Below are 26,201 nucleotides of genomic sequence, written 5' to 3'. Positions count from 1 at the left end.
TGAATGTGTTTTTGTCAAATCTTCTGTGGAAATTATTCAAAGTAGTTATCATGCATGCAGTTGTATGGTTTGTTTAACTTTGCAATCAATCATTTTTGTTTGGAATACTTTTAAAGTAAAAACAATCGTAGTCTCAGTGTCATTCTGTTAAGTGGAATTGCCCAAATGCAACTCATGTGCAGCCGCAATTACTTCTAGGGGACCACAGTATTAATTATTTCATCATCAGTATGTTATACCCCATAAGGTTCCAGTTAAACTGTTACACAAAGGGACACGCTGCCTTAGATAATCTGAAATATAAATATTGCTCATATCGCAAAGTGCATCATCTGGAAATTGGATTAAATTATTCACCATGCCTCCAATTGGTCTATTCCTCAAACTAGAGTTGAGTTCATAGATCACCTGTTGCAAAGGAGATGAAAAATAGATGTGTAAGCCACCATTTTGATGCTGTTAATGAATTCATCATATACCATAATTCCCGCAAAGCAACTTAACATTTGAAATTTGAAGAAACATTTTATCAGTCCTACAGTACTGTCAAGTTCTGACCTTTATTTCCTTTGTTTTGTCTTTATTTAGTATGGTCAGGGCGTGAGTTGGGGTGGGCAGTCTATGTTTGTGTTTCTATGTTTGGTTTCTGTTTCGGCCTAGTATGGTTCTCAATCAGAGGCAGGTGTCGTTAGTTGTCTCTGATTGAGAATCATACTTAGGTAGCCTGGGTTTCACTGTTGTTTTGTGGGTGTTTGTTTCCGTGTGTGTGTTTGTCGCCACACGGTACTGTTTCGGTTTGGGTTATTTCAGGTATTCGTTTATTGTTTTTGTATTTCATAGTGTTCAGTGCTTTTCTTTTTAAAATCGTCATGAACACTTACCACGCCGCATCTTGGTCCGATCCTTACTCCTCTTCAGACGAAGAGGAGGAAATCTGCCATTACAAGTACATGTGATTGTAGATGTTCTCAAGACAATCATGATAAACAACTGTTCTTAAACTTTAAGCAGAGGCTTTAAAACTCCAAAGGGAAAATTTCCAGCTTGGAGATACCCAGGTAGTGGAGGAAGTCCTTTAATAATAATAATAATAATCAGGAAACAGGAAGACCTGGCAAGAGGAGATAAGATGCTCTGAAGCCCAAACAAACTGGAGTGGAAAAACAGGTGGAATTATAAGAGGGGAAAAAAGAAGTGGGTGTTGGGACGGTGAAAGGGGGGGCATCAGTCATGCAGAATAATAGACTACACCTCATCTCATCATTATGAAGTTTGGACAGTTTCTTTTTTTCAACAGTTAGTCCATCCACAGATGTGTTTGTGAGTTAAGCAAATAGCAATTGTTGTGCGCATTTGTTTTCAGCAATGAGACATTAGCTTGCTGTGTATGTTGCTGGTGTGAGCAGAGTTCACACATGTGCGCTAATAGGACATAGCTGAACGTCAGTACATTGCTGTGGCTTCGTGGGTAGCGATCAGTATTGAAAGGGATTAGAGCAGTAGGGGTAGGGGTAGGGTGGCTAGTGGAGGGTTTTGGAGTTAAAAGCCTGTTGTTGGGTTATCATACAGTGAGCCTCACTCAGGATAAGACATCGGCGACCACTCAAGGCTCCATTGTACGTAACTTAGTTGTACTTCAAAACATGTCCATATACCTCATCTGATTTTGTTTGTCTATCTGCTATTTACCAGGTCCTTACTTCACCATATTACTGTATACATGAATACAGTTCTTCTTAAGGAAGCCTTGTTTACATCGGTGCCAATATATAAGTCACTGAATTCAAAGTGGCCCGTTTTCCCCTATGTACGGTACACCCGTCCTTGGCGGTGATGCCTGTCTTTAGTCCTCCCAACTCACATTGTGTATGCCACCCAGTAGATCACATTGACGATGGCGAAGGTGGCTGGGAACACGGCCCTGGCGTAGACATCTATGGTGTCAGCTTGGAGAGGCTTACAAGCGCAACAACACTTAGAACAGCAACTACAGCACTTCTTCTCCTGTTCTCTCTCTACTGACGCTCTGGCCCCCCGCCCCCTCCTATGCTCCACGTCCTCCTCGCCGGGGGTCTCGGCACCGGAGCGCTGTGGACGGCGGCTGGAGACCATCAGGCCCTGGTTCATTCCGGCCACAGACAGGGAAAAGAGCACCATGGCCTGCTTCCCATTCTTCACGATCGACTGAAGAAATATCAATAGAGAAAAGCTACAAGTCAATTCCTTCGTGAAGCATCTTTACCTCACACCAAAGGAACCCAAAGGAAAGCTTGCATGTTAAGAATTCAAGTGCTTGCAGGTTCTTACTACCTTTTTTGCACTTATTGTGTCAACCCAATGTCCCTTGAACACTGTATGAACATTGAATGAATGTTGTGGTACAAATGGATCTATTTGAACGGGCCTAGCACTAAACACCACAGGTTGGGGAGCGCTGTCCTCCCTTCTTACCTCTGAGCTCATCTTGTTGGCCTTGCTCTTGGCCTTCTCTTTGAGCCTGTAGTCAGCGTTGTAGTGAGCGAAGGCATACTCGATGAGCGCTGCGAACACAAACACGTAGCAGATCCAGAAGTACACATCCAGCGCTTTGATGGCCGAGGCTCGAGGGAGAGACGAGCGGGCACTCACCATCAGAGTGGTCATGGTGAGCACAGTGGTGATCCCTTTATCAAAATATATATGGAAATTAAATATTTATTTTGAATAGAAAAGAGGTCCAGACTCAATCTTTGCAGTGAAATAAAAAAGTGAAAGATAAATAATTCCATCTTGTTTAAGATTCAATTTATATATACATTTCATTTATTTCACTGCAAAGATAGAGTACAAACCTTTTTTCTATTCATTACGGATTACTTTTTGGTCTACGCACCACAAACAACATAAGATAAGAATCTACAACTAGAACTGTAACGAAGGATTCACATTTTTCATTAATCAAATATGTTGTCATGTATATCACAACTATTAATATATGTCTCACTGATAATGCACTTTATTTCTTCAAGTTCTAGGGCAACATACAGTACCAGTCAATAGTTCGAACACACCTACTCATTCAAGGATTTTTCTTTATTTTTACTATTTTCTACATTATAGAATAATAGTGAAGACATCAAAACTATGAAATAACACATATGGAATCATGTAGTAACCAAAAAAGTGTTAATCAAATCTAAATATATTTTATATTTGAGATTCTTCAAAGTAACCATCATTTGCCTTGATGACAGCTTTGTACATTCTTGGCACTCTCTCAACCAGCTTTACCTGGAATGCTTTACTAGTCTTGAAGGAGTGCCCACATATGCTGAGCACTTTCCCTTTACTCTGTGGCCAACTCATCCCAAACCATCTCAAGTGGGTTGATAGTCCCACTAAGCGCAAACCAGATGGGATGGCATATCACTGCAGAATGCTGTGGTAACCATGCTGGATAAGTGTGCCTTGAATTCTAAATAAATCACTGACAGTCTCACCAGAAATGCATCCCGCACCATCATACCATCTCCTCCATGCTTCACGGTGGGAACCACACATGCTGAGATCATCCGTTCACCTACTCTGCGTCTCACAAAGACACAACGATTGAAAACAAAAATCTTACATTTGGACTCATCAGACCAAAGGACAGATTTACACTTGTCTCATGTCCATTGCTCATGTTTCTTGGCCCAAGCTAGCCTCTTCTTTGTATTGGTTTCCTTTAGTAGTGGTTTCTTTGCAGTAATTCAACCAGACAGGCCTGATTTACGCAGTCTCCTCTGAACAGTTTATGTTGAGATGTGTCTATTTGAACTCTGAAGCATTTATTTGGGCTGCAATTTCTGAGGCTGGTAACTCTAATGAACTTATCCTCTGCAGCAGAGTTAACTCTGGGTCTTCCTTTCCTGTGGCGGTCCTCATGAAATCCAGTTTCATCTTAGCGCTTGATGGTTTTTGCGACTGCAATTGAAAAAACCTTCAAAGTTCTTGAATTTTTCCAGATTGACTGACCTTCATGTCTTAATGTCGTTTCTCTTTGCTTATTTGAACTGTTCTTGCCATAATATGGACTTGGTCTTTTACCAAATAGGGATATCTTCTGTATGCCACCCCTACCTTGTCACAACACAACTGATTGGCTCAAATATATTAAGAACTAAAGACGTTCCACAATTTAACTTTTAACAAGGCACACCTGTTAATTTAAATAAATTGGTTGAGAGAATAACAAGAGTGTGCAAAGATGTCATCAAGGCAAAGAGTGGCTACCTTGAAGCATCTGAATTTGTTTAACACTATTTTGGTTACTACATGATTCCATCGTTTTGATGTCTTCACTATTATTCTACAATGTAGAAAATAGTCAAAATTAAGAAAAACTCTTGAATGAGTAGGTGTGTCCTAACCTTTGACTAGTACTGTCTATTTTTCAATATACACGCAGACACATTCAGTTCACTTTCAATTATTCTTGCTGTCTCATTCATCTGTGTTTTCTTAACACTCATACAGTATCTCTACTAACATACCCGCAGCAAGCTAATGGCCGCATTCCGTGCAAACTAGATTGCAGACTTTGCCACCAATACACAGGAGGTTGATGGCACCTTAATTGTGGAAAACGGGCTTGTGGTAATGACTGGAGCGGAGTCAGTGGAATGGGATCAAATACATCAAACACATGGTTTCCAGGTGTTTGATGCCATTCCATTTGCTCTATTCTGGTCATTATTATGAGCTGTTCTCCACTCAGTAGCCTCCACTTCACCAATATCACTAACAGAATATTCTTAACATGATACTAACCCAGGGATACACGAGCCGGGACTGCTGTTTGGCTTATCCAGAAGGACACCCAGGACATGGCGACCAATAGGATGGAGGGCATGTAGGACTGGATGATGTAGACACCTCGGTTACGTCTCAACTGGAAGCGAAGGCTGAGCCGCGGGAAACGTCCGGCTTGGAGCGAAAAAGTAGACCAACATAAGCTATTCGATCAAACAGTCAATCAATCAAAATTATTTATAAAGCCCTTTTTAGATCAACAATTGTCACAAAGTCCTACAGTAACCTGACCAAGACCAAGACGCCAAAGAAGTTAAAAGGAAAAAGTATCTAGAAGGAAGAAACCTTGAGAGGAAACAGACTCAGGGGTGGGGGCACATCCTCCTGGCTGTACCATATTTCTCACTTGAAGAAGTCATAACATATAATCTCCTCCCTTCCCCTCATACGTCTCCTCTCCTAAATAACATGAGCCATTCTGTCTGTGAATATAAAATACCCACAGAGGAGTCTGGGTTCAAAACATATTAGTTAAAAAATTATCTATAGGCGTCCTGGGGACTCCTACATGTTCAAAAGCATGGAGAGGCGCTGTACAGTGAAAGAGGCATATTTTTAGAGCTCTGTATATACAAGTGAAGAGGAATCTCACAGACATCCCACTGGCTGTTCAGTACAGTAACCATGGTGATAGTGAAACGAGGATAGAGGGGGGGGGGCACACCGGATTTGAAGTTCATAGTCTCTGTGACAAATTTGTAGTCGATGATGGTGAACTGGGAGAGCTCCAATTTGTCCAGTCCGTGGATGTGTATCTGACTCTCACACCAGTGGTACACAATATCCTCTGAGGAGTAGCCGTCTGGAACAAACAGTCAAAAAACAAACAGTCAACAAACAAACATCCCAACAACAATGGAGTATTATTGGATTTGTCAATGAATGTGTAGTGAATTAACCCTTGCCTTGCTTCTGGTACTCATTATACACAATATGGGAGTAAAATGGTTTCCTGTCCTGTTTCCTCTGTAGAGCAGGGTTATTCAACTATGTCCCTGCAGAGCCACAGCATTGCATGTTTAGACCCTTAAGTTTAATAAGGGACTGTTTCAGACTTAGGAGATCAGGTGAGTGAATTACCTGGCCTAACAATTACAATAATCGATCACTGAACTACCAGGGAGAAAAGGAAACCACCTTCGAATTGGGAAATAAATAATCATGCTGTAGACTATTGAGATCCATCCATTAAGAGTGCTAGGGAACATGACAGACTATTGGTATTGACTTCCACCCATCAAGAAGAGCGGTACATACACTACATGGCTAAAAGTATGTGGACACCTGCTGTCGAACATCTCATTCCAAAAATATGGGCATTAATATGGAGTTAGTCGCCCCTTTGCTGCTATAACAGCCTCCACTCTTATGGAAAGGCTTTCCACTAGATGTTGAAACATTTCTGAGGGGACTTCCATTCAGCCACAAGAGAATTAGTGAGGTCAGGCACTGATGTTGGGCGATTAGGCCTGGCTCGCAGTTGGCGTTCCAATTAATCCCAAAGTTGCTCGATGGGGTTGAGGTCAGGGCTCTGCACAGGCCAGTCAAATTCTTCCACACAAATCTTGACAAACCATTTCTGTATGGACCTCACTTTGTGCACGGGGATATTGTCATGCTGAAACAGAAAAGGGCCATCCCCAAACTGTTGCCACAAAGTTAGAAGCACAGAATCGTTTAGAATGTCATTGTATGCTTTAGCATTAAGATTTCATTTCACTGGAACTAAGGGGCCTAGCTCAAACCATGAAAAACAGAAAACCCAGATTCGTCCATCGGACTGCTAGATGGTAAAGTGGGAAATATCACTCCAGAGAACACGTTTCCACTGCTCCAGAGTACAATGGCGGCGAGCTTTACACCACTCCAGCCGGTGCTTGGCATTGTGCATGGTGATCTTAGGCTTGTGTGCGGCTGTTCGGCAATGGAAATTTCATGATGCTCCCGACAAACAGTTCTTGTGCTGACGTTGCTTCAAAAAGCTGTTTGGAACTCGGTAGTGAGTGTTGCAACCAAGGACAGACGATTTTTACGCAATACGTGCTTCAGCACTCGGCAGTCCAGTTCTGTGAGCTTGTGTGGCCTAACACTTCGAGCCTGAGACGATTTTCCTCCTAGACGTTTCCACTTCACAATAACAGCACTTACAGTTGACCAGGGCAGCTCTAGCAGGGCAGAAATTTGATGAACTGACTTGTTGGAAAGGTGGCATCCTATGACGGTGCCACGTTGAAAGTCACCGAGCTCTTCAGTACGGGACATTCTACTGCCAATGTTTGTCTATGGACATTACATGCCTGTGTGCTCGCTTTTATACACCTGTCAGCAACGGGTGTGGCTAAAAGAACCAAATCCTCTAATTTGAAGGGATGTCCACATACTTTTGGCCATGTAATGTATAAATCCACTCACAGCTTTCTAAGTCCAGCATACACTCCTGCTCATCCATGGGGTACTTGGTCAGATCCATGTCACACGCCACAGTCGAGGTGATCCTGAGAGGATAACAACTAATTCAGTAAACAACCACATCAACCACAATGGTAACTTGACAAGGAACGGTAGGTTAAATGTCATTCTCACTTTGACATTATCATTAGGCATTATATAGCCTTAACATCAGGCTACGGCAAGTTATTAAGGGGCCTCTCACACCATTTTCTTCTCTGCCTTGTCCCCATGCCTTCCATCTCTCCTACCCCTTTCATCCTTCTCCTCCTCCTTTCCTACTCAATCTATGCTCCTTCCCCTCACACATTACCTTCACCCCCCCTCTCCCTCCTTTTATCTCTCTTCCACCCCCTCCACCTGCTTCCCCTCTCTGCCATCCCCCTCTCCCCTCCATCTTCTCTCCCCCTCCTCCCTCCTCTTCCCTTAGCCCCTCAACCCTCCCCCACTCTTCTCCCCCTCCTCCTAGTTCTCTTCACCCTCCTCCCTCTGCCCTCACCGGCTGCTGTAAAGGATGACCCCATCAGGCTGCAAGCGAATCAGCTTGTTCTCCACAGTGACGTCGTGGAACCAGGCGGACTTAGCGTTGACAATGAAGGTGTCGGGCAGCCAGAGTTTATCCACGAAGCGGCTGTCCAGCCCCAGGGTCTTGTTGGTGTGGTTGTAGGACAGGCGGTCGTCCCGCCAGCTCTGCCGCAGGAAAATGGTCATGGTGTACTCCTGCCAAGAGGTCACACACGGTAACACATGGTAACACAAGAACAAGCATAAGCATATGCATATGCACAGGCAGATGCACACACAGACACAGACACAAAGGTACAAAGCTGAGCTCAGGGCATTTCCAACTCTGGTGTGAGAGAGTGGTAGATCACGTTGAGACAGTACTGTACAGACAGTACTGTAACTAGGAGAATAGGAGATGGATAAAAGGCCTGTTTCAAAACTTTTCAAATGTGTCCTATATTACCTTCCTTTGGTTAATCACTGATCTGAATAGTATTGGATAAAATCAATATAGGTTACAAGACTATTGCTTTTAACCAAACCAACCTGGTTGAATCTGTTGAATGCATTTCATAAGAATTGAAACAGGGCCATTCATGCTCTTACTGAAAAGGGCAGGGTATCATTAACTTTTTAGAAACCCTATTGGCTGATGTGGATGACACATAAGTGGTAGTTTTCACATTTTACTGGAACAGTACAGTAGCAGTGAAATATGGCAACCATTCTGTAGAAAGGCCTGCAGGTGAATTTACACTTTACCATGTTGGCTTCAGAGATGTGGTCAATACTGGCTACTTCAATAGCCATGGCAACATTCACAGGTGGGCCTGTGGGAAAAAAAGTGAGAAAAGAAAATAATCCCTCCTTCCCTCGCTCCCTCCCTTCATCCATCCCTTCCCTCCTTCCCAAGGACACACTTAGACAAGGATCAAGGGCCACTTCCCCACTTAACATTGCTCTAAGTGAAGTGACATAGCACTATGTACATTCATAAACATGACATTGGGGGTCTCATGGGCTTGCGCAGTGGTGAGTTTCGAAGTGCATACATAGCTAGCATGCTGTTGTAGTTTGCTCGATGATTAGCATAATTTGTGCTGCTGAGATCGTGGATACTTGAAGAAAATCTAGAGGGAGGGAGATCAGGATTACCGAAGGCTATTTATTCTGAACATTAAGGAATCATATATTACCATTCTCTGTCATTTAGTACTCATCCCATAACCATTTACGTCAAATTGTGTTCTGTAGCCATTATCCTACCCACCATAGAGAGAGCAGTCATCAGCACTGACAAGTGGGAGGACAGTTAAAGTCAATGAAACTTAAAATAAATCCATAATCCCTCCGCCTGTCGCTAAAACCGAGCTCATTTTGACAAATGGCTCTTTGTGATAGGCCCAGTGTTCAACTTATTTGTATAGATTCTAGATGCCTATCGTAGCACCACTTTCCTTCAGATATGAAATGGTGAAGGGATGTGAGTTGAATAGACAGAGTAAGACCACACCAACTGATATTATTATTCTTCAATGGCCGAGTTTGGCTTTATGGAAGCTGTCTTACCACTTAGATGATATCTGAGTGATATCTGGTGCTGAGTGATATCTGGTGCTTCTACACCTGCATTGCTTGCTGTTTGGGGTTTTAGGCTGGGTTTCTGTACAGCACTTTGAGATATCAGCTGATGTACGAAGGGCTATATAAATACATTTGATTTGATTTGATTTTGAGGGAGATTTGACCTTATATTCTAGTATGTAAAATTGTTTGCTGTTGGCTGCAGTAGCCTTGTTGCTGGTTCACAAGGCCTGGCAAGGTGGTGGGGATTCTTATATCGACAATGTTTTTTCACCTCTGCTGACCTGAGTTAAGCTGTGAGGTTGAGAAATCTAATGCTGTGGACATTGGATATTTCACATTTGGCAGGCATTCTTAGCAAAGGCATTCTCCTGCAATGCTCCTTTCTTTTATTTAGCAATACTACACACGTCTTCAATTTCCAAAGCATCATTTCAATCTCTTCCACAAACTCATTCCAACACTTAATTACTTTTGTTTGTGATCTTTTGCATCATGTTCAATCGCAAAAACGTTTCATTAATTCAAAGCTATTATTTACATATGGGTAAATATGTCTTTAAACTAGGATTTAAAAATAAGTTAAAGCACTTTCTTGGGCGAAGTGGAATTTAATAAGATGAATACAGCATGATGAATTTGAAAACGCTTATACCCGGTTCCTGCTATGCTACGAATGGTTGTAAATGTGAGGGGGTGAAATGCAATCCAATGCCACAAGCAGTAGATCTCATACTCACCTCCTATCCCAGGGCGGAAATTTCGTGCATAGCCCTTCATTAACTCATCCAGATTAGGCAACCAGGATATTTGTATGTCTGAACCTACATAGTCCCCAATGTCACTCAGCTCGGCCCTATAGGGAACAAACACAGCACACTTGAGCTCTCTGCGTCCACAGCACTGGAGAAGCATAGAAGGAAGCAATCTAGAGAGGCAAAGATAGTAGTAAACAGGAGAAAGCTGCATTTTCATGTTGAATATAGCTTTGCAATCAAGATCGGTGGGCATGCAAAAAAAAAATGGAAATAAAAACAATATGTTTACTGTTGACTGTAGAAAAGAGCAAACTTATCAAAATAATACATTTTTACACCGTGCCTATTATCCAGTAGGGATTTTGGAATAATGGACAAAGCTATCTCACTCAAGAGATTCATGTAAACCCTTGCATCTTGGAGCCGTACTCATAAAGCGTCTCAGTAGGAGTGTAGATCTAGGATTAGGTCCTATCTATGTAATCTTGTCTATGTTATCCTATTCAAAATTATATAAAAGGCTAAACTGATCCTAGATCAGCACTCCTACTCTGACCCTGATATTCTATGTGCTGCTTACTGACAGCACAAAGTGCACACATAAACAGACCACCAGGAGGCAGAGTTCTCTACTAAGAAGGCGCACTGTGTGCACTGTTGGGACTGATGGACTAATGAGACACCGAGCCAAGACAGTCTTATTCTGACTGATCCAATTTACTATATGGTGTATTCAGTGGCATGAGATGTTTAAAAAGTTGCAGATAGATATGTGATTAAGAGAGAAACAATTCCTTATTCTACCAGACTGACAATCTTATTGATATATGTTCTAATGCATGTCTATTTGAATAACGCTTTGGAACATTGCACCCTCCTGAACAAAAGAGACAAGAGAGAGTATTGTAAGAAGACAGACAGCACACAGAACATGCAGAGGTGAGTTATCAACAACATTCAAACGAATGAAGCCCTTTTAATATTACTCGTTGTTCATTTGTCATTACATAGTAACTTAAACATACCCATGAAATAAACCTGCCACTTTTTTATTTTGTCTTTTAAAACCATTGAATGTATGTTTGTGGATGTGTTTTTAGAGTAATGAACTAGGCTTAGTATGACTGATGGCTGTAATCTATCACTAACCTAATTAGCGGTGTCTAAATTCAGAGGTAACTGTTACCTTCACAAACTCAAAATGTGCTGAACCTGTGAGGTCAAATAGAAATGCGGTTGTGCAGACCATATACCAAAATCCAAAGAAATTTGGTACACATGCTCAGGGATGTGAGTGTAGCTGACCTGTAGAGTATGGCTTCTGTTTGGATGCATGGTGGCAAAGTTGGACCCGACAAAAATGTATGCAAGTGCATTGGCTCATAGTGGACATATTGTTATCAAATAAAATAAAATTGTATTGGTCACATATACAGTGGCTTGCGAAAATATTCACCCCCTTGGCATTTTTCCTATGTTGTTGCCTTACAACCTGGAATTAAAATAGATTTTTGGGGGATTTGTATCATTTGATTTACACAACATGGCTACCACTTTGAAGATGAAACAAACAAGAAATAACACAAACAAAAACTGAAAACTTGAGCGTGCATAACTATTCACCCCCCCCCCAAAGTCAATACTTTGTAGAGACACCTTTTGCAGTAATTACAGCTGCAAGTCTCTTGGGGTATGTCTCTATAAGCTTGGCACATCTAGCCACTGGGATTTTCGCCCATTCTTCAAGGCAAAACTGCTACAGCTCCTTCAAGTTGGATGGGTTCTGCTGGTGTTCAGCAATCTTTAAGTCATACCACAGATACTCAATTGGATTGAGGTCTGAGCTTTGACTAGTCCATTCCAAGACATTTAAATGTTTCCCCTTAAACCACTCGAGTGTTGCTTTAGCAGTATGTTTAGGATCATTGTCCTGCTGGAAGGTGAAACTCCATTCCAGTCCCTAATCTCCTTAAGACTGAAACAGGTTTCCCGAAATAATTTCCCTGTATTTAGCGCCATCCATCATTCCTTCAATTCTGACCAGTTTTCCTATCCCTACCGATGAAAAATATGGTGTTCTCGGGGTGATGAGATATGTTGGGTTTGTAAAAGACATAACATTTTCTTTGATGGCCAAAAAGCTAAATTTTTGTCTCATCTGACCAGAGTACCTTCTTCCATATGTTTGGGGAGTCTCCCACATGCCTTTTGGCGAACCCCAAACGTGCTTTCTTGTTTTTTTCTTGAAGCAATGGCTATTTTCTGGCCACTCTTCCGTAAAGCCCAGCTTTGTGGAGTGTAAGGCTTATAGTGGTCCTATGGACAGATACTCTTATTTCCGCTGTGGAGCTTTGCAGCTCCTTCGGGGTTATCTTTGGTCTCTTTGTTGCCTCTCTGATTAATGCCCTCATTGCCTGGTCCGTGAGGTTTGGTGGGCGGCCCTCTCTTGCAGGTTTGTTGTGGTACCATATTCTTTCAATTGTTTTAATAATGGATTTAATGGTGCTCCGTGGGATGTTCAAAGTTTCTGATATTTTTTATAACCCAACCCTGATCTGTACCTCTCCACAACTTTGTCCCTGACCTGTTTGGAGAGCTCCTTGGTCTTCATGGTGCCGCTTGCTTGATGGTTACCAACTCTGGGGCCTTTCGGAACAGGTGTATATATACTGAGATCATGTGACACTTAGATTGCACACAGGTGGACTTTATTTAACTATTTATGTGACTTCTGAAGGCAATTTGGTCGCACCAGATCTTATTTAGGGGCTTCATAGCAAGGGGTTAAATACATGTGCACACACCACTTTTCCGTTTTATTTGTTTTTGAATTATTAACAACAACATATTTTGTGTATGTCCATTACATGAAATTCAAATAAAAATCCATTTAAATTACACGTTGTAATGCAACAAAATAGGAAAAACGCCAAGGGGGATGAATACTTTTGCAAGTTACTGTACATGGTTAACAGATGTTAATGCGAGTGTAGCGAAATGCTTGTGCTTCTAGTTCCAAAAGTGCAGTAATATCTAACAAGTAATCTAACAATTCCCAACAACTACCTAATACACACAAATCTAAAGGTATGGAAGAAGAATATGTACATATAAATACATGGATGATCGATGGCCGAGCGGCATAGGCAAGATGCAATAGATGGTATAAGATGCGTATTGAGATGAGTAATGTATGATATGTAAACATTATTAAAGTGCCATTGTTTAAAATGACTAGTGAGCCTCTATGTAGGCAACAGCCTCTCTGAATTAGTGATTGCTGTTTAGCAGTCTGATGGCCTTGAGATAGAAACTGTTTTTCAGACTCTCGGTCCCAGCTTTGATTCACCTGTACTGACCTCGCCTTCTGTATGGTAGTGGGGTGAACATGCTGTGGCTCAGGTGGTTGTTGTCCTTGATGATCTTTTTGGCCTTCCTGTGGCATCGGGTGCTATAGGTGTCCTGGAGGGCAGGTAGTTTGCCCCCAGGTGATGTGTTGTGCAGACCGCACCACCCTCTGGAGAGCCTTGCGGATTGAGGGTGGTTCAGTTGCGGTACCAGGCAGTGATACATTCCGACAGGATGCTCTCAATTGTGCATCTGTAAAAGTTTGTGAGGATTTTAGGTGACAAGCCAAATTTCTTTAGCCTCCTGAGGTTGAGAGGCGCTGTTGTGTCTGTGTGGTTGGACCATTTCAGTTTGTCTGCGATGTGTACACCGAGGAACTTAAAACTTTCCACCTTCTCTGTCCCGTCGATGTGGATAGGGGGTGCTCCCTCTGCTGTTTCCTGGAGTTCACAATCATCTCCTTTGTTTTGTTGATGTTGAGTGAGAGGTTGTTTTCCTGACACCAAACTCCGAGTGCCCTCACCTCCTCCCTGTAGGCTGTCTAGTCGTTGTTGGTTATCAAGCCCACTACTGTTATGTCGGCTGCAGACTTGATGATTGAGTTGGAGGCGTGCATGGCCACGGAGTCATGGGTGAACAGGGAGTACAGGAGGGGTCTGAGCACACACCCCTGTGGGGCCCCAGTGTTGAGGGTCAGCGAAGTGTAGCTGTTTCTTAATTTCACCAACTGGGGGCGGCCCTTCAGAAAGCCCAGGACCCAATTGCACAGGGCGGGGTTGAGACCAAGGGCCTCAAGCTTAACTAGTCTCTCAAAGCATTTGATGATGACAGAAGTGAGTGCTACGGGGCGAGAGTCATTACGTTCAGTTATCTTTGCCTTCTTGGGCATAGGAACAATGGTGACCATCTTGAAGCATGTGGGGACAACAGACTGGGTTAGGGAGCAATTGAATATGTCGTTAAACACACCAGCCAGCTGGCCTGGGCATGCTCATGCTATATTGTGTTTACTTTGCCACCATGGCCTTTTTTTGCCTTTACCTCCCTTATCTCACCTCATTTGCTCACATCGTATATAGACTTGTTTAAACTGTATTATTGACTGTATGTTTGTTTTACTCCATGTGTAACTCTGTGTCGTTGTATGTGTCGAACTGCTTTGCTATATCTTGGCCAGGTCGCAATTGTAAATGAGAACTTGTTCTCAACTTGCCTACCTGGTTAAATAAAGGTGAAATAAAATAAATAAATAAAAGGGCAATGTGTCCAATTTGTCCTGATGGTGGCACTATGGGGCCAAATCTTGCAGCTATATTTCCAACTGGTATGCTATGGATATTGGAATATCCAAGAGGTGCCTCCCTTTGTGGCCATCCTCTTCGGCAACTAGGTGTTCTAACTTAATAACCTAACTGATAAAGAGATGGGACCTATTTAAAGCTGTTGTAGGTCTACCTGTAGTAACTCCAGTGCAGTGTATAGCACAACAGGATACACATTATACATGCAGTAAAGGAAATGTGATGTCATTAAATGCTAATGGTGCAGAGCATTTTATTGGTCTCAAGGGGGTTTCTTTAAACATACTAGGCCTGCTCTCACCCCTCCAAACTCTGTTATAACAGTTCAAAGTCAATTTCCCGCTCATGTTGTTCCTCTTAGTCTTTTATTTTGGTTCATTAACAGGATCTCCAGAGGCTCTGTTTTGCTAACCGTCTGTTTATGAGCTAACACACTGGGTATGTCCGAAATGGCACACTATTCCCTATACATTGCACTACTTTTTGACATGGTTTGTGCACAATAAAGGGAATAGGGAGCCATTTCAGATACATTCACTGAGTGCTGAGGTGAAAGAGACGAAACACAAAAGGAGCAGCTTTTCTTCCCACAGATTTAATAAATAAACAAAGTTTTAAAAAAGCCTTGTAATGTAGCCCCAGCTCTAACGAGCGTAATTAGCTTCCTACAATGACATCAATTTGTACCTGAGAACAGAGAAGAGAACCGCACTAGCACTAGTCATCCTTGCGTAGCCCTATATTGTTAATGTTGTAAATCCTGAATGTGAAAGCATGTAAAGCTAGCTAATTAAATCTACAGCCTTTTAAATGCCAATCAGTAGAGAATGAAATGGTGGCATTGCACAGATACAAGATCTATCATTTCCAACCTTGATTAGACAAATTAATTCCCTGCAGCCTCTCTAAGGTGAAAGCTCTCTCTGCACACTGTGGTCTTTCCATCACAAACCCAGTGTAGTGTAACTGTGCTCCCACAGTCATTTGGCTAGAACATATCTGGACCCCTCAGCAATAGCATCTGCTTGATATGCACATATGGAGCATGCATTAAGGACATACTAAGGTCATCTAGCCTATGGGGCCGCCCATGTCTTACAGTAGGGCATAAGAGAGGTCACTGACTATGCAACTGCTACCCCACTAAGCTAACAAGAATAAATGCTACCTCACATTGTGATATTTGTGATACTTCCAGTGTACTGCAACAATCATCCGTTTTAAACGAAGATATGTTCTACCTGGTTAAATAAAGGTGAAATTAAAAATAAATTAAATTAAAATAAAATAAATAAATAAATAGTAGGCCTAGGCCCAGTGTGGGTAAAATAAACTGCTCTACAGGACACACATTATATGAGAACGTAATCACAAGTCGTAATATTTAATTAAAACAACAAAAATGTATCCCATAACAATGTGAGATCACGTTGCAGTGAAATTTGTGTGCTATTTCAAAATCTGTTCCTTCTTAGAGTGAAAATAATTTATCCAGTAAGTGGCTTACTTCTAAGGCGTATCACCCCCAAGGCTATAGTGCATGTCACCTGGATCCAGATTTATTAACAGAGGTGACTCACACCAAAGGTAGTGAGATATTGTGCCAGTACGACTCTGGCTTATTTTGTAAAAAACATGTCAAAACACAACGTCAAGTAGCAACACAATTAATAGTTTAGTAGGCCAGTGAAAGGAATGATAAAAAAGGATGAATTATGAAAAAGTGTAAAGCTATTTTCAAATAGTAATAAACTGACTGAGTAGAGATACTGTCAAATGTTGATTTCTCTCAGAGCAGGGTAAATTACACTTGGATAGAGTGAAAAGCATGCCAAATGCATACCAGATATGGTAACAAGGTAACTTGGCTACTAAGCTTTTGTCCTTTTAACTCTAGCAGAAGAGCTACTCTGCCAGAATATTCAAAATGGTGACAAAATAAGCTGTTGACAAAAGCTCATAATACATGGAGAGAAAGAGAAGAGGCACTATCAGATTGTTATTCCAAAACACTCACACATTAAATATGTGAAGGATCGTATGTTGGGGGAAAAAATGCTAATGAATCACGATCATGAGGACAATATATTATATCTTTGATTTGATATCTTCATTAGAAACACACACATCTCAGAAAAGCCTGTGAAAGATCACCGTCTAATAACAATTACTGCCAGGTTTCCCTGGAGCGCTGTACCCACTCATCCACCGCAGGAGCAGTGGCAGAGTGAGTTCTGGGCCAACTCCGCCCATGGGACGTACCTCGCCCATTCTCCTGGCCAGTCCTGGCAATACGACCTCAGAAACCTACCCACTTCCTGGTTCACTCTCTCCACCTGATAAACAGAGGTCAGGCTGACCGAGACCCCCAGACGTTCCATAAACGCCCTCCAAACACGGGACGTTAACTGGGGACCTCGATCAGATACGATGTCCTCCGGCACCCCGTAGTGCCGGAAGATGTGGGTAAAGAGAGCCTCCGCAGTCTGTAGGGCAGTAGGGAGACCAGGCAATGGGAGGAGACGGCAGGACTTAGAGAACCGATCCACAACGACCAGAATTGTAGTGTTCCTCTGAGACGGGGGAAGATCAGTAAGAAAGTCCACCGACAGCTGAGACCAGGGCCGTTGTGGAACCGGGAGGGGCTGTAACTTCCCTCTAGGCAGGTGCCTAGGAGCCTTACTCTGGGTGCATACCGAAGAGGAGGATACATAGAGCCTCACGTCCTTGGCTAAGGTCGGCCACCAATATTTACCCCTAAGACCACGCACTGTCCTCGCAATCCCCGGATGACCTGAAGAAGGTAGTGTCTGAGCCCACCGAACCAATTGATCACGGACACCAAGCGGCACGTACCTGAGACCGGTAGGACACTGTGAAGGCACAGGTTCCAACCGCAACGCCCGCTCGATGTCCGCGTCCACCTCCCATACCACCGGAGCCACCAGCCTAGACGCTGGAAGGATGGGAGTAGGATCGATGGACCGGTCCTCAGTGTCATAGAGACGGGACAGCGCGTCGGCCTTAGTGTTGAGGGAACCTGGTCTATAAGAGATCGTAAATCTAAATCGGGTAAAGAACATGGCCCACCTAGCCTGACGAGGATTCAGTCTCCTCGCCACCTGGATATACTCCAGTTTGCGGTGGTCAGTCCAGATGAGGAAAGGGTGCTTAGCCCCTCAAGCCAGTGTCTCCACACCTTCAGGGCTTTTACCATAGCTAGCAACTCCCGGTCCCCCACATCATAGTTCCGCTCCGCCGGACCCAGCTTCTTAGAAAAGAAAGCGCAGGGGCGGAGCTTCGGTGGCGTGCCCGAGCGCTGTGACAGCACAGCTCCAAACCCAGCCTCGGACGGATCCACCTCCACTATGAACGCTAACGAAGGGTCCTGATTCGCCAACACGGGCGCGTCAGTAAACAGCGCCTTCAACTGGTTGAAAGCTCCATCTGCCTCAGCCGACCACCGTAAACGCATCGGCCCCCCCTTCAGCAGTGAGGTAATAGGCGCCGCCACTTGGACAAAACCCCGGATAAACCTCCGGTAGTAATTGGCAAACCCTAAAAAACGCTGCATCTTCTTTACCGTGGTCGGAGTCGGACAATTACGCACGGCGTTAACGCGGTCACACTCCATCACCACCCCCGAGGTGGAAATGCGATAACCCAGGAAGGAAACGGCTCGTTTGGAGAACACACATTTCTCAGCCTTGACGTATAGGTCATGCTCCAGCAGTCGCCCAAGTCCCTTGCGTACCAGGGAGACATGTGCGGCGCGTGTGGCAGAATAGATCAAGATGTCATCAATGTATACCACCACACCCTGCCCGTGCAGGTCCCTGATAATCTCATCTACAAAAGATTGAAAGACGGATGGAGCATTCTTTAACCCATACGGCATGACGAGGTACTCATAGTGGCCTGATGTGATACTAAACGCTGTTTTCCACTCGTCTCCATCCCGAATACGCACAGATTATACGCGCTCCTGAGGTCCAGTTTCGTGAAAAAACGCGCTCCGTGGAACGATTCCACCACCGTAGCAATGAGAAGTAGCGGATAACTAAATCCCACTGTGAACGAATTTAGACCTCGATAATCAATGCACGGACACAGTCCTCCCTCCCTTTTTTTCACAAAAAAGAAACTCGAGGAGACGGGTGACATGGAGGGCTGAATGTACCCCTGTCTCAGAGATTCCGTGACATATGTCTCCATAGCCAACGTCTCCTCCTGTGACAATGGGTACACGTGACTCCTGGGAAGTGCAGCGTTCTCTTGGAGGTTTATCACGCAATCCGCCTGTCGATGTGGTGGTAATTTGGTCGCCTTTTTTTTTTAAAGCGAATGCGCACAGTGGAAACCTGGTCTGGACTCTCCACCGACGTGGCACCGATGGAAACTCCTATACACCTACCTGAACACTCCTCTGACCACCCCTGTCTCCAGAAAATGAGGGGATTGTGAATAGCCAGCCAGGGAATCCCCAACACCACTGGAAACACAGGTGAATCGATAAGGTAGAAACTGATCCGCTCCCTATGATCCCCCTGCGTTACCATGTCCAGCGGAACCGTGGCTTCCCTGACCAGCCCTGACCCTACCGGTCGGCTATCTAAGGAGTGCACGGGGAAGGGTGGGTCTATCTGCACCAACGGAATCCCCAACTTACGGGCGAGTCCGCGATCCATAAAACTCCCAGCTGCGCCTGAATCGACTAGCGCCTTATGCTGGAGAGAGGGAAAAAACGCAGGGAAAAAAATAAAATAAAAACATGTGACCAACAGGGAGCTCTGGGTGAGTTTGGTGCCTACTCACCTGGGGTGGCCGAGAAGTGTTCCGCCTGCCAGCTCGACTCCCAGACGGACGCCACCAGCACCGGTTCGAAGTGTGTCCTCTCCGGCCGCAGTCGGTGCAGGAGGAGCCTCCTCCCCCGGTCCCCCTAGATGCAGCTCCTCCCTCCTTCGGAGTTGGAGCGGGAGGGCTGGGAGGTGGAACTGACAGAACCCTCTCTGAACGCCCGCGGGCAGCTAGCAGGTTGTCCAGTCGGATTGACATGTCTATAAGCTCGTCAAGGGAGAGTGTGGTCTCCCGACAAGCTAGCTGCCTGCGGACGTCCTCCCGGAGGCTGCATCGGTAGTTGTCCATCAGGGCCCTGTCATTCCAGTCCGCACCAGCAGCCGAAGTCCGGAACTCCAAGATGAAGTCTTGCTCGCTCCTCGTCTCCTGTCTGAGGTGAAACAGTCGCACACCTGCCGCTCGGCCCTCAGGAGGGTGGTCGAACACGGCCCGAAAATGGCGGGTGAACTCCAGGTAGTGGTCCCGAGAAGTGTCTTGGCCGTTCCAGACAGCGTTTGCCCATTCCAGGGCTCTACCCATCAAACAGGAGACGAGGAGACTCACACTCTCTTCACAACGAACGGTAGCCAGGTAGAGCGACGAACGGTAGCCAGGTAGAACTCAAGCTGGAGCAAAAAACCCTGGCACAAAGCCGCCGCTCCATCGTACTCCTTAAGGGGAGCGAGACGCAACGCGCTGGGACCAGACGATGACGGTGGAGGAGTGGGTTGCGTAGTCTGTGGGGGAGCTGGGGTGGATGTCGGGAGACCACTCCTCTCCCATCGCTCCATCCTCTCCATCATCAGATCCATCGCCGAACCGATCCGATGGAGGACGGCTGTATGATGGAGGACACGCTCCTCCATCGAAGGAAGAGGGGTGGTCGCTGCTCCTGCTGACTCCATGGGTATGGTTTGGGCTTCTGTCAAGTACTTCTAGAAGTAGTGGGGGGAGGAGTCAGGCGCAGAGAGCAGGGTAGTTGATATGTGGAATGTTTATTCCCAAAACAACAGTGTCGGTCAACACCACACACACAGGTGCAATAATACCCAGTCCAAAACAACAGGACGAAACGGTTCGAGAACAAAATACTTCCACAGAAATCACACACATCAAAAAACAGAAAACAAGCCCGCACAAAAGCTGGCGGGCCAACCGGGTTTAAATAGCCCTAAACCTAAACAAGAAACAGGTGCAACTAATCAGACAAAACTAAATGAAACAGAAAAGGGGATCGGTGGCAGCTAGTTGGCCGGCGACGACGACCGCCGAGCACCCCCCGAACAGGAAGAGGCACCATCTTCGGCGGGATTCGTGACACATACGTCAACAGTTTACTGTTTAGAGACTGTTTCAATGACAGATCCAGGATGTGTGTCACTCTAATATCACCCACTCTGCCATACTGGCTGTGGCAACTTACAAAATAATTAAACTGTTCAGTCAATTCACAGACAGTATTGAGATATGTTCACTTGCTTTGTTTGCTCACATTCAGAGCCTTCGGAAAATATGTGCTTAGGTTTGTTGTCCTATTGGAAGGTGAATCTTCACCCCAGTCTGAGGTCCTGAGTGCTCTGGAGCAGGTTTCCATCAAGGATCTCTCTGTACTTTGCTCCGTTCATCTTTGTCTCGATCCTGACTAGTCTCTCAGTCCCTGGCGCTGAAAAACATACATACAGCATGATGCTGCCACCAACATTCTTCACCGTAGGGATGATGCCTGGTTTCCTCCAGAGCTAACGCTTGGCATTCAGGCCAAAAAGTTCAATCTTGGTTTCATCAGACCAAAGAATCTTGTTTCTCATGGTCCGAGAGTCTTTGGGTGCCTTTTGGCAAACTCCAAGTGGGCTGTCATGTGCCTTTTACTGAGGAGCGGCTTCCGTCTGGCATCTCTACCATAAAGGCCTGATTGGTAGAGTGCTGCAGAGATGGACGTCCTTCTGGAAGGTTCTTCCATCTCCACAGGGGAACTCTATAGCTCTGTCAGTGACCATCGGGTTCTTGGTCACCTCCCTGACCAAGGCCCTTCTCTCCCGATTGCTCAGTTTCTAGGAAGAGTCTTGGTGGTTCCAAACTTCTTCCATTTAAGAATGATGGAGGCCACTGTGTTCTTGGGGACCTTCAATGCTGCAGAAATATTTTGGTACCCTTCGCCAGATCCCGAGTGTAGCAGTGGTCTAAGGCAATGAATATCAGTACTAGAGGCATCACTACAGACTCTGGATGGATTCCAGGCTATATCCTCTTGCTTCTACTTGGGACGCTTGCGTCCCAACTAGAGCTCTGGAAATGCAAATGCACTACGCTAAATGCTAATAGTATTAGTTAAAACTCAAAAGTTCATTAAAATACACATGCAGGGTATCAAATTAAAGCTACACTCGTTGTGAATCCAGGCAACAAGTCAGATTTTTAAAATGCTTTTCGGCGACAGCATGAGAAGCTATTATCTGATAGCATGCACCAATACACTACAACACAAAAGCACAGCAGGGGACGTAAACAAAATAATTAGCATTTCGGCGTTACACAAACCGCACAATAAAATAGAAAACAGTCATTACCTTTCACCATCTTCTTTGTTGGCACTCCTAGATGTCCCATAAACACTATTGGGTCTTTATTTCGATTAAATCGGGCCATATAAAGCCAAGATATCGTTATATGTAGACTGTGTGATAAACGAAAAAAACAGCGATTTCACAACGTAACGTCATTTTTTAAATTCAAAAAGTAGACGATAAACTTTCACAAAACACTTCGAAATACGTTTGTAATGCTACTTTAGGTATTAGTAAACGTTAATAAGCGATAAAAATCATCCGTAGGCGATGTAAAAATCATTAGCTGTCGTCTTGGAAAAAATTTCACGAGAGAGCTCTTCCAGAATGATCTGGGCGGAGACTGGAGGTAAGTGGTGCCCCTGTTTCGGTTCAACCAAGAATCAAAGATGATTCAATTCACAAGACTCTAGACAACATGGGGATGCTGTGGGAGTTGAATGCTCGGTCTTATCTAATTCGGCTCACTGTTAACAATTGCTGGAAGTGGCGCAAGGATATTTATTTCCATTTTCTGTGATCAGGTTTTCCTGCGCTTTCCGATGTAACGCACGTTATGTTATAGCCACAGTCGTGATTTAACCAGTTTTAAAAACGTCCGAGGGTTTCCTATCCACACATTCTAACCATATGAACGTACTATATTCCTGGCATGAGTAGCAGGGCGCTGAAATGTTGCGCGATTTTTAACAAAATGTTCAAAAAAGTAGAGGGTAGGAGCAACTGGATATCACAACCAGCCATGATTGGGAGTCCCATTGGGAGTCCCTGCGTCATCAAGGTTAGGGTTTTAGCCGCGGTAGACCGCCATTGTAAATACAAATTTGTTCTTAATTAACTGACTTGCCTAGTTAAATAAAGCTTTAATAAAAATAAATTAAAAAATAAAAGATCTGTGCCTCCACACAATCCTTTCTCTGAGCTCTATGGACAATTCCTTCAACCTCATGGCTTGGTTTTTGATCTCACATGCACTGTGTCATGACTCTTTTGGGAGGATCCCAAGATCAGGTTACAGTGGATCAGCGTTCAATAGGGCCCTCTAACCCGCAGAAGGGGGGAGGGATGGGTGTGGGGGTTTTATGACACTTCACGTGATCGTAAATTGTAGGCAATAGACGATTCCTTTTGATTTCTAGTTGGGTGAATGGAATGTCAATTTGTTAGAGAAGAGGTTTCCGCCCAAAACTTCAACATCAAACAATGGACATTGGGACAATTTATTTCAACATCCAAATGTTTGGAATGATAAGAGATGGAATATGGAAAATGTATGTATATTTTGTGATGTCATTAAAATGGTTATAAAGACATTATAATGAAAACATTGTAACTTGAAGAGCTTTTACACTGTGTACAACCGTAACTAGCCACGCCCCAGGGAGCCCATAGAGCATGTCAGCATGACGTAAGTGCCCCTTTTTACCCAAGGGTATAAACATTTTGAGTTAAGAATGAACATATCAGACTTGAAGGAACACACGCTGCAGCGAGGTCTACGATAGTCACAACCCCCGGAACACAACACGAGGTTGAACAAGACAAATCATGTCCAATCAATTGAATTTACCACAGGTGGACTCCGATAAAGTTGTAGAAACATCTCAAGGATGATCAGTGGAATCGGGATGCACCTGAGCTCAATTTCGAGTCTCATAGCAAAGGGTCTGAATACTTATTTAAATAAGGTATTTCTGTTTGTTTTTTTTAATAAATGTTTTTGCTTTGTCACTATGGGGTACTGTGTGTAGATTGCTGAGAAAAAAATATTTAATCAATTTTAGATGAAGGCTGTTAATGTAACAAAATGTGGGAAAAATCAAGGTCTCTGAATACTTTCCAAAGGCATTGTATTTATATATGTTTACTCACAAATTTAATTTAAACAGTGATTGGATATAGACTGGGGCTCTTATCTTCTGACGTTATAATACAATAACCTTGTGTTAACAAGACTTTCCATCAAGTTGCTATTATACTATAACAATGCAATGACTCTAATAACAGCATTGATTAAAAACATGTTGTTCCATAACTCTTTAGTAATTGCATAGTATTTGCATTGACATTGCATAGTTATTTTGGGATTGACTGGTTTTTGTAAGTACTGTACAATAGTGTATATAGGGATTGTTCCTTGTTCCACTTGTGTTATAACAAAGAGCACTCAATTTTATTACAATGCAATTACAAATCAGTTACAAAATGACTATGTAACAACATGTTGTTATTATAATCTCATTGTTATTAACAACTAATTTTAAGCAATGCAATTATTGAAATGAAACAAATAATAATTTTTAAGCTGCAGTATGCTGAACACCACATGATACTTGACCTCAATTCAATGGGCCTACAAGTTATGGTGTGACATTGTATCCAAATCTGTCACACATGATATAATGTTACATTATTTACCACATATCCACTATTGATTGAGCCTCTATCTCTATCTTTAATATGACCATATGATCAGCAGGTCTACTGTATGTTGATGATGGGTCCCACAGCACTTCAACTGTACAGTAACTGCTCGAAAGCTATGTGGGCGTTGAGTAGGCTGTTCATCTGCTATTGCAGATACATCCTCAGGTTTTAGAATTCATTAATAATCAGTTCATTTTACGCAAATTGGACCAATCCAGAAAATGTAGGTTAGGAATTCGTTTCCATCGAAAAATGATCTAGGCTAAATTAGAAACAGATGCTATGGCCTCAATGTGCTCTAAATCTAAATCCAACTAAAAACTGAATTTGCAGAAATTCACTAAACGCTTTGAGGGTACTCTAAACGGCCAGTAGTATATGTTATAGGATAAATCAGAACATCGCAACAGCTGACCTACAACATACGCACAAATTATTTTTGAACGAAACAATTGGCTCCAATTCAATAATATACGCTATTCAAATAAAACCCGAGTAAATTGTATAGGAAGGTCTTCTCTGTAACACTAGTCAAAAAATATATAATCTTACCTGGTGAAAATGTTGCCCCTGATATTCAAGAAGGCAAGGTTCGCCAACATGAAAGTTATCATCTCCATTTTTATGGCTGGCCAAAGTTCCCAGAACCAAAAACTATCAAAAAAACAAGGGGGCTCACACAGACTGCGTTCCTACGGTCCCATAATGCGGAGGAAGATCGGGATAAAGTAATTTGTTGTGATGACCCATGTTCTGCTCACACACGCGCGCCTGGCTTCCTCCCTGTCCTGACCCAGCACACAGAACGCACGGTGTCAACTCGTTGGTCAGACCACAACAGTCGATTACTGGAGCGCACTCTTGCACTCCACTTTCGCAGCACTGGCTCGAGAGAGAGATAGGACCACACTAATCTCTCTCACTGCGTTGCTATAAGCAACGTCAGATTAAATCGTCCTCATGGAAACGCTGTCTCCAATGTAAACCCAAGGCGCGAAAAAAGAAGACACCGATATTATGTAATGGATTTGATCAACTGTTATTTATTCAACTTGTATCTTAATAAACGTTTATATATTATTGTCATCTGCACATTCATCTGCACATTCATCTGCACATCCTATTAATTTCAGTTGTTACACCAAAACGTAAAAGTAAAAGTATTTTCATATCAATGCACCTGCCCTGGTTTCATTTTCATTTGCTTCACCCAAGGGAGAAAGGAGCAAGTGACTCTGTCCTTGCTCTCCTCTCCTGGTGGCACTATTCCACTTGTAAAGGGCAGTTATCTGCTTTGCCATTCTGTAAGGTCGCATGCCTTGCCTTTTCCCTCGTGGGTCAGTTGCTCTTTTTCTTTAGGGCCTTTGTGCATAGTGACATAGATTAGAATCACAATTAGGAGTTATGAGACATCTTTTTGTAAGGACTATGTATTTCTGCATACATAATCTACATACACCTGGCAAAAATAATTAGCAAAAACCTCAAGATTTTGTCTTTCTTTTCCTCCCTACTTGCATTTCAAACCCTGAGAAAAAACTGCTGAGCTGGTGTTGATTTATATCAGTCCAGAAAAAGCACATGTAAGATGTTTC

General features: G+C 43.5%; 1 protein-coding gene across 1 annotated transcript; it reads right to left on the bottom strand.

Moving 5' to 3' along the window:
• Nucleotides 1-1,059: 1,059 nt before the first annotated feature.
• LOC115132256 (gamma-aminobutyric acid receptor subunit delta-like) lies at nt 1,060-25,477 on the bottom strand. Its single transcript, XM_029664710.2, has 9 exons — nt 25,159-25,477; nt 10,113-10,228; nt 8,551-8,618; nt 7,781-8,001; nt 7,246-7,328; nt 5,498-5,635; nt 4,792-4,947; nt 2,452-2,663; nt 1,060-2,184 (listed from the first exon to the last, which is right to left on the bottom strand). The coding sequence occupies exons 1-9, from the start codon at nt 25,224-25,226 to the stop codon at nt 1,858-1,860; spliced, it is 1,389 nt and encodes a 462-aa protein (XP_029520570.1). The 5' UTR covers nt 25,227-25,477; the 3' UTR covers nt 1,060-1,857.
• Nucleotides 25,478-26,201: the final 724 nt, after the last annotated feature.

Source organism: Oncorhynchus nerka, linkage group LG7 (assembly GCF_034236695.1).
Source record: "Oncorhynchus nerka isolate Pitt River linkage group LG7, Oner_Uvic_2.0, whole genome shotgun sequence".
Taxonomy (NCBI): domain Eukaryota; kingdom Metazoa; phylum Chordata; class Actinopteri; order Salmoniformes; family Salmonidae; genus Oncorhynchus; species Oncorhynchus nerka.
This window is presented reverse-complemented; position numbering and strand designations above follow the sequence as displayed.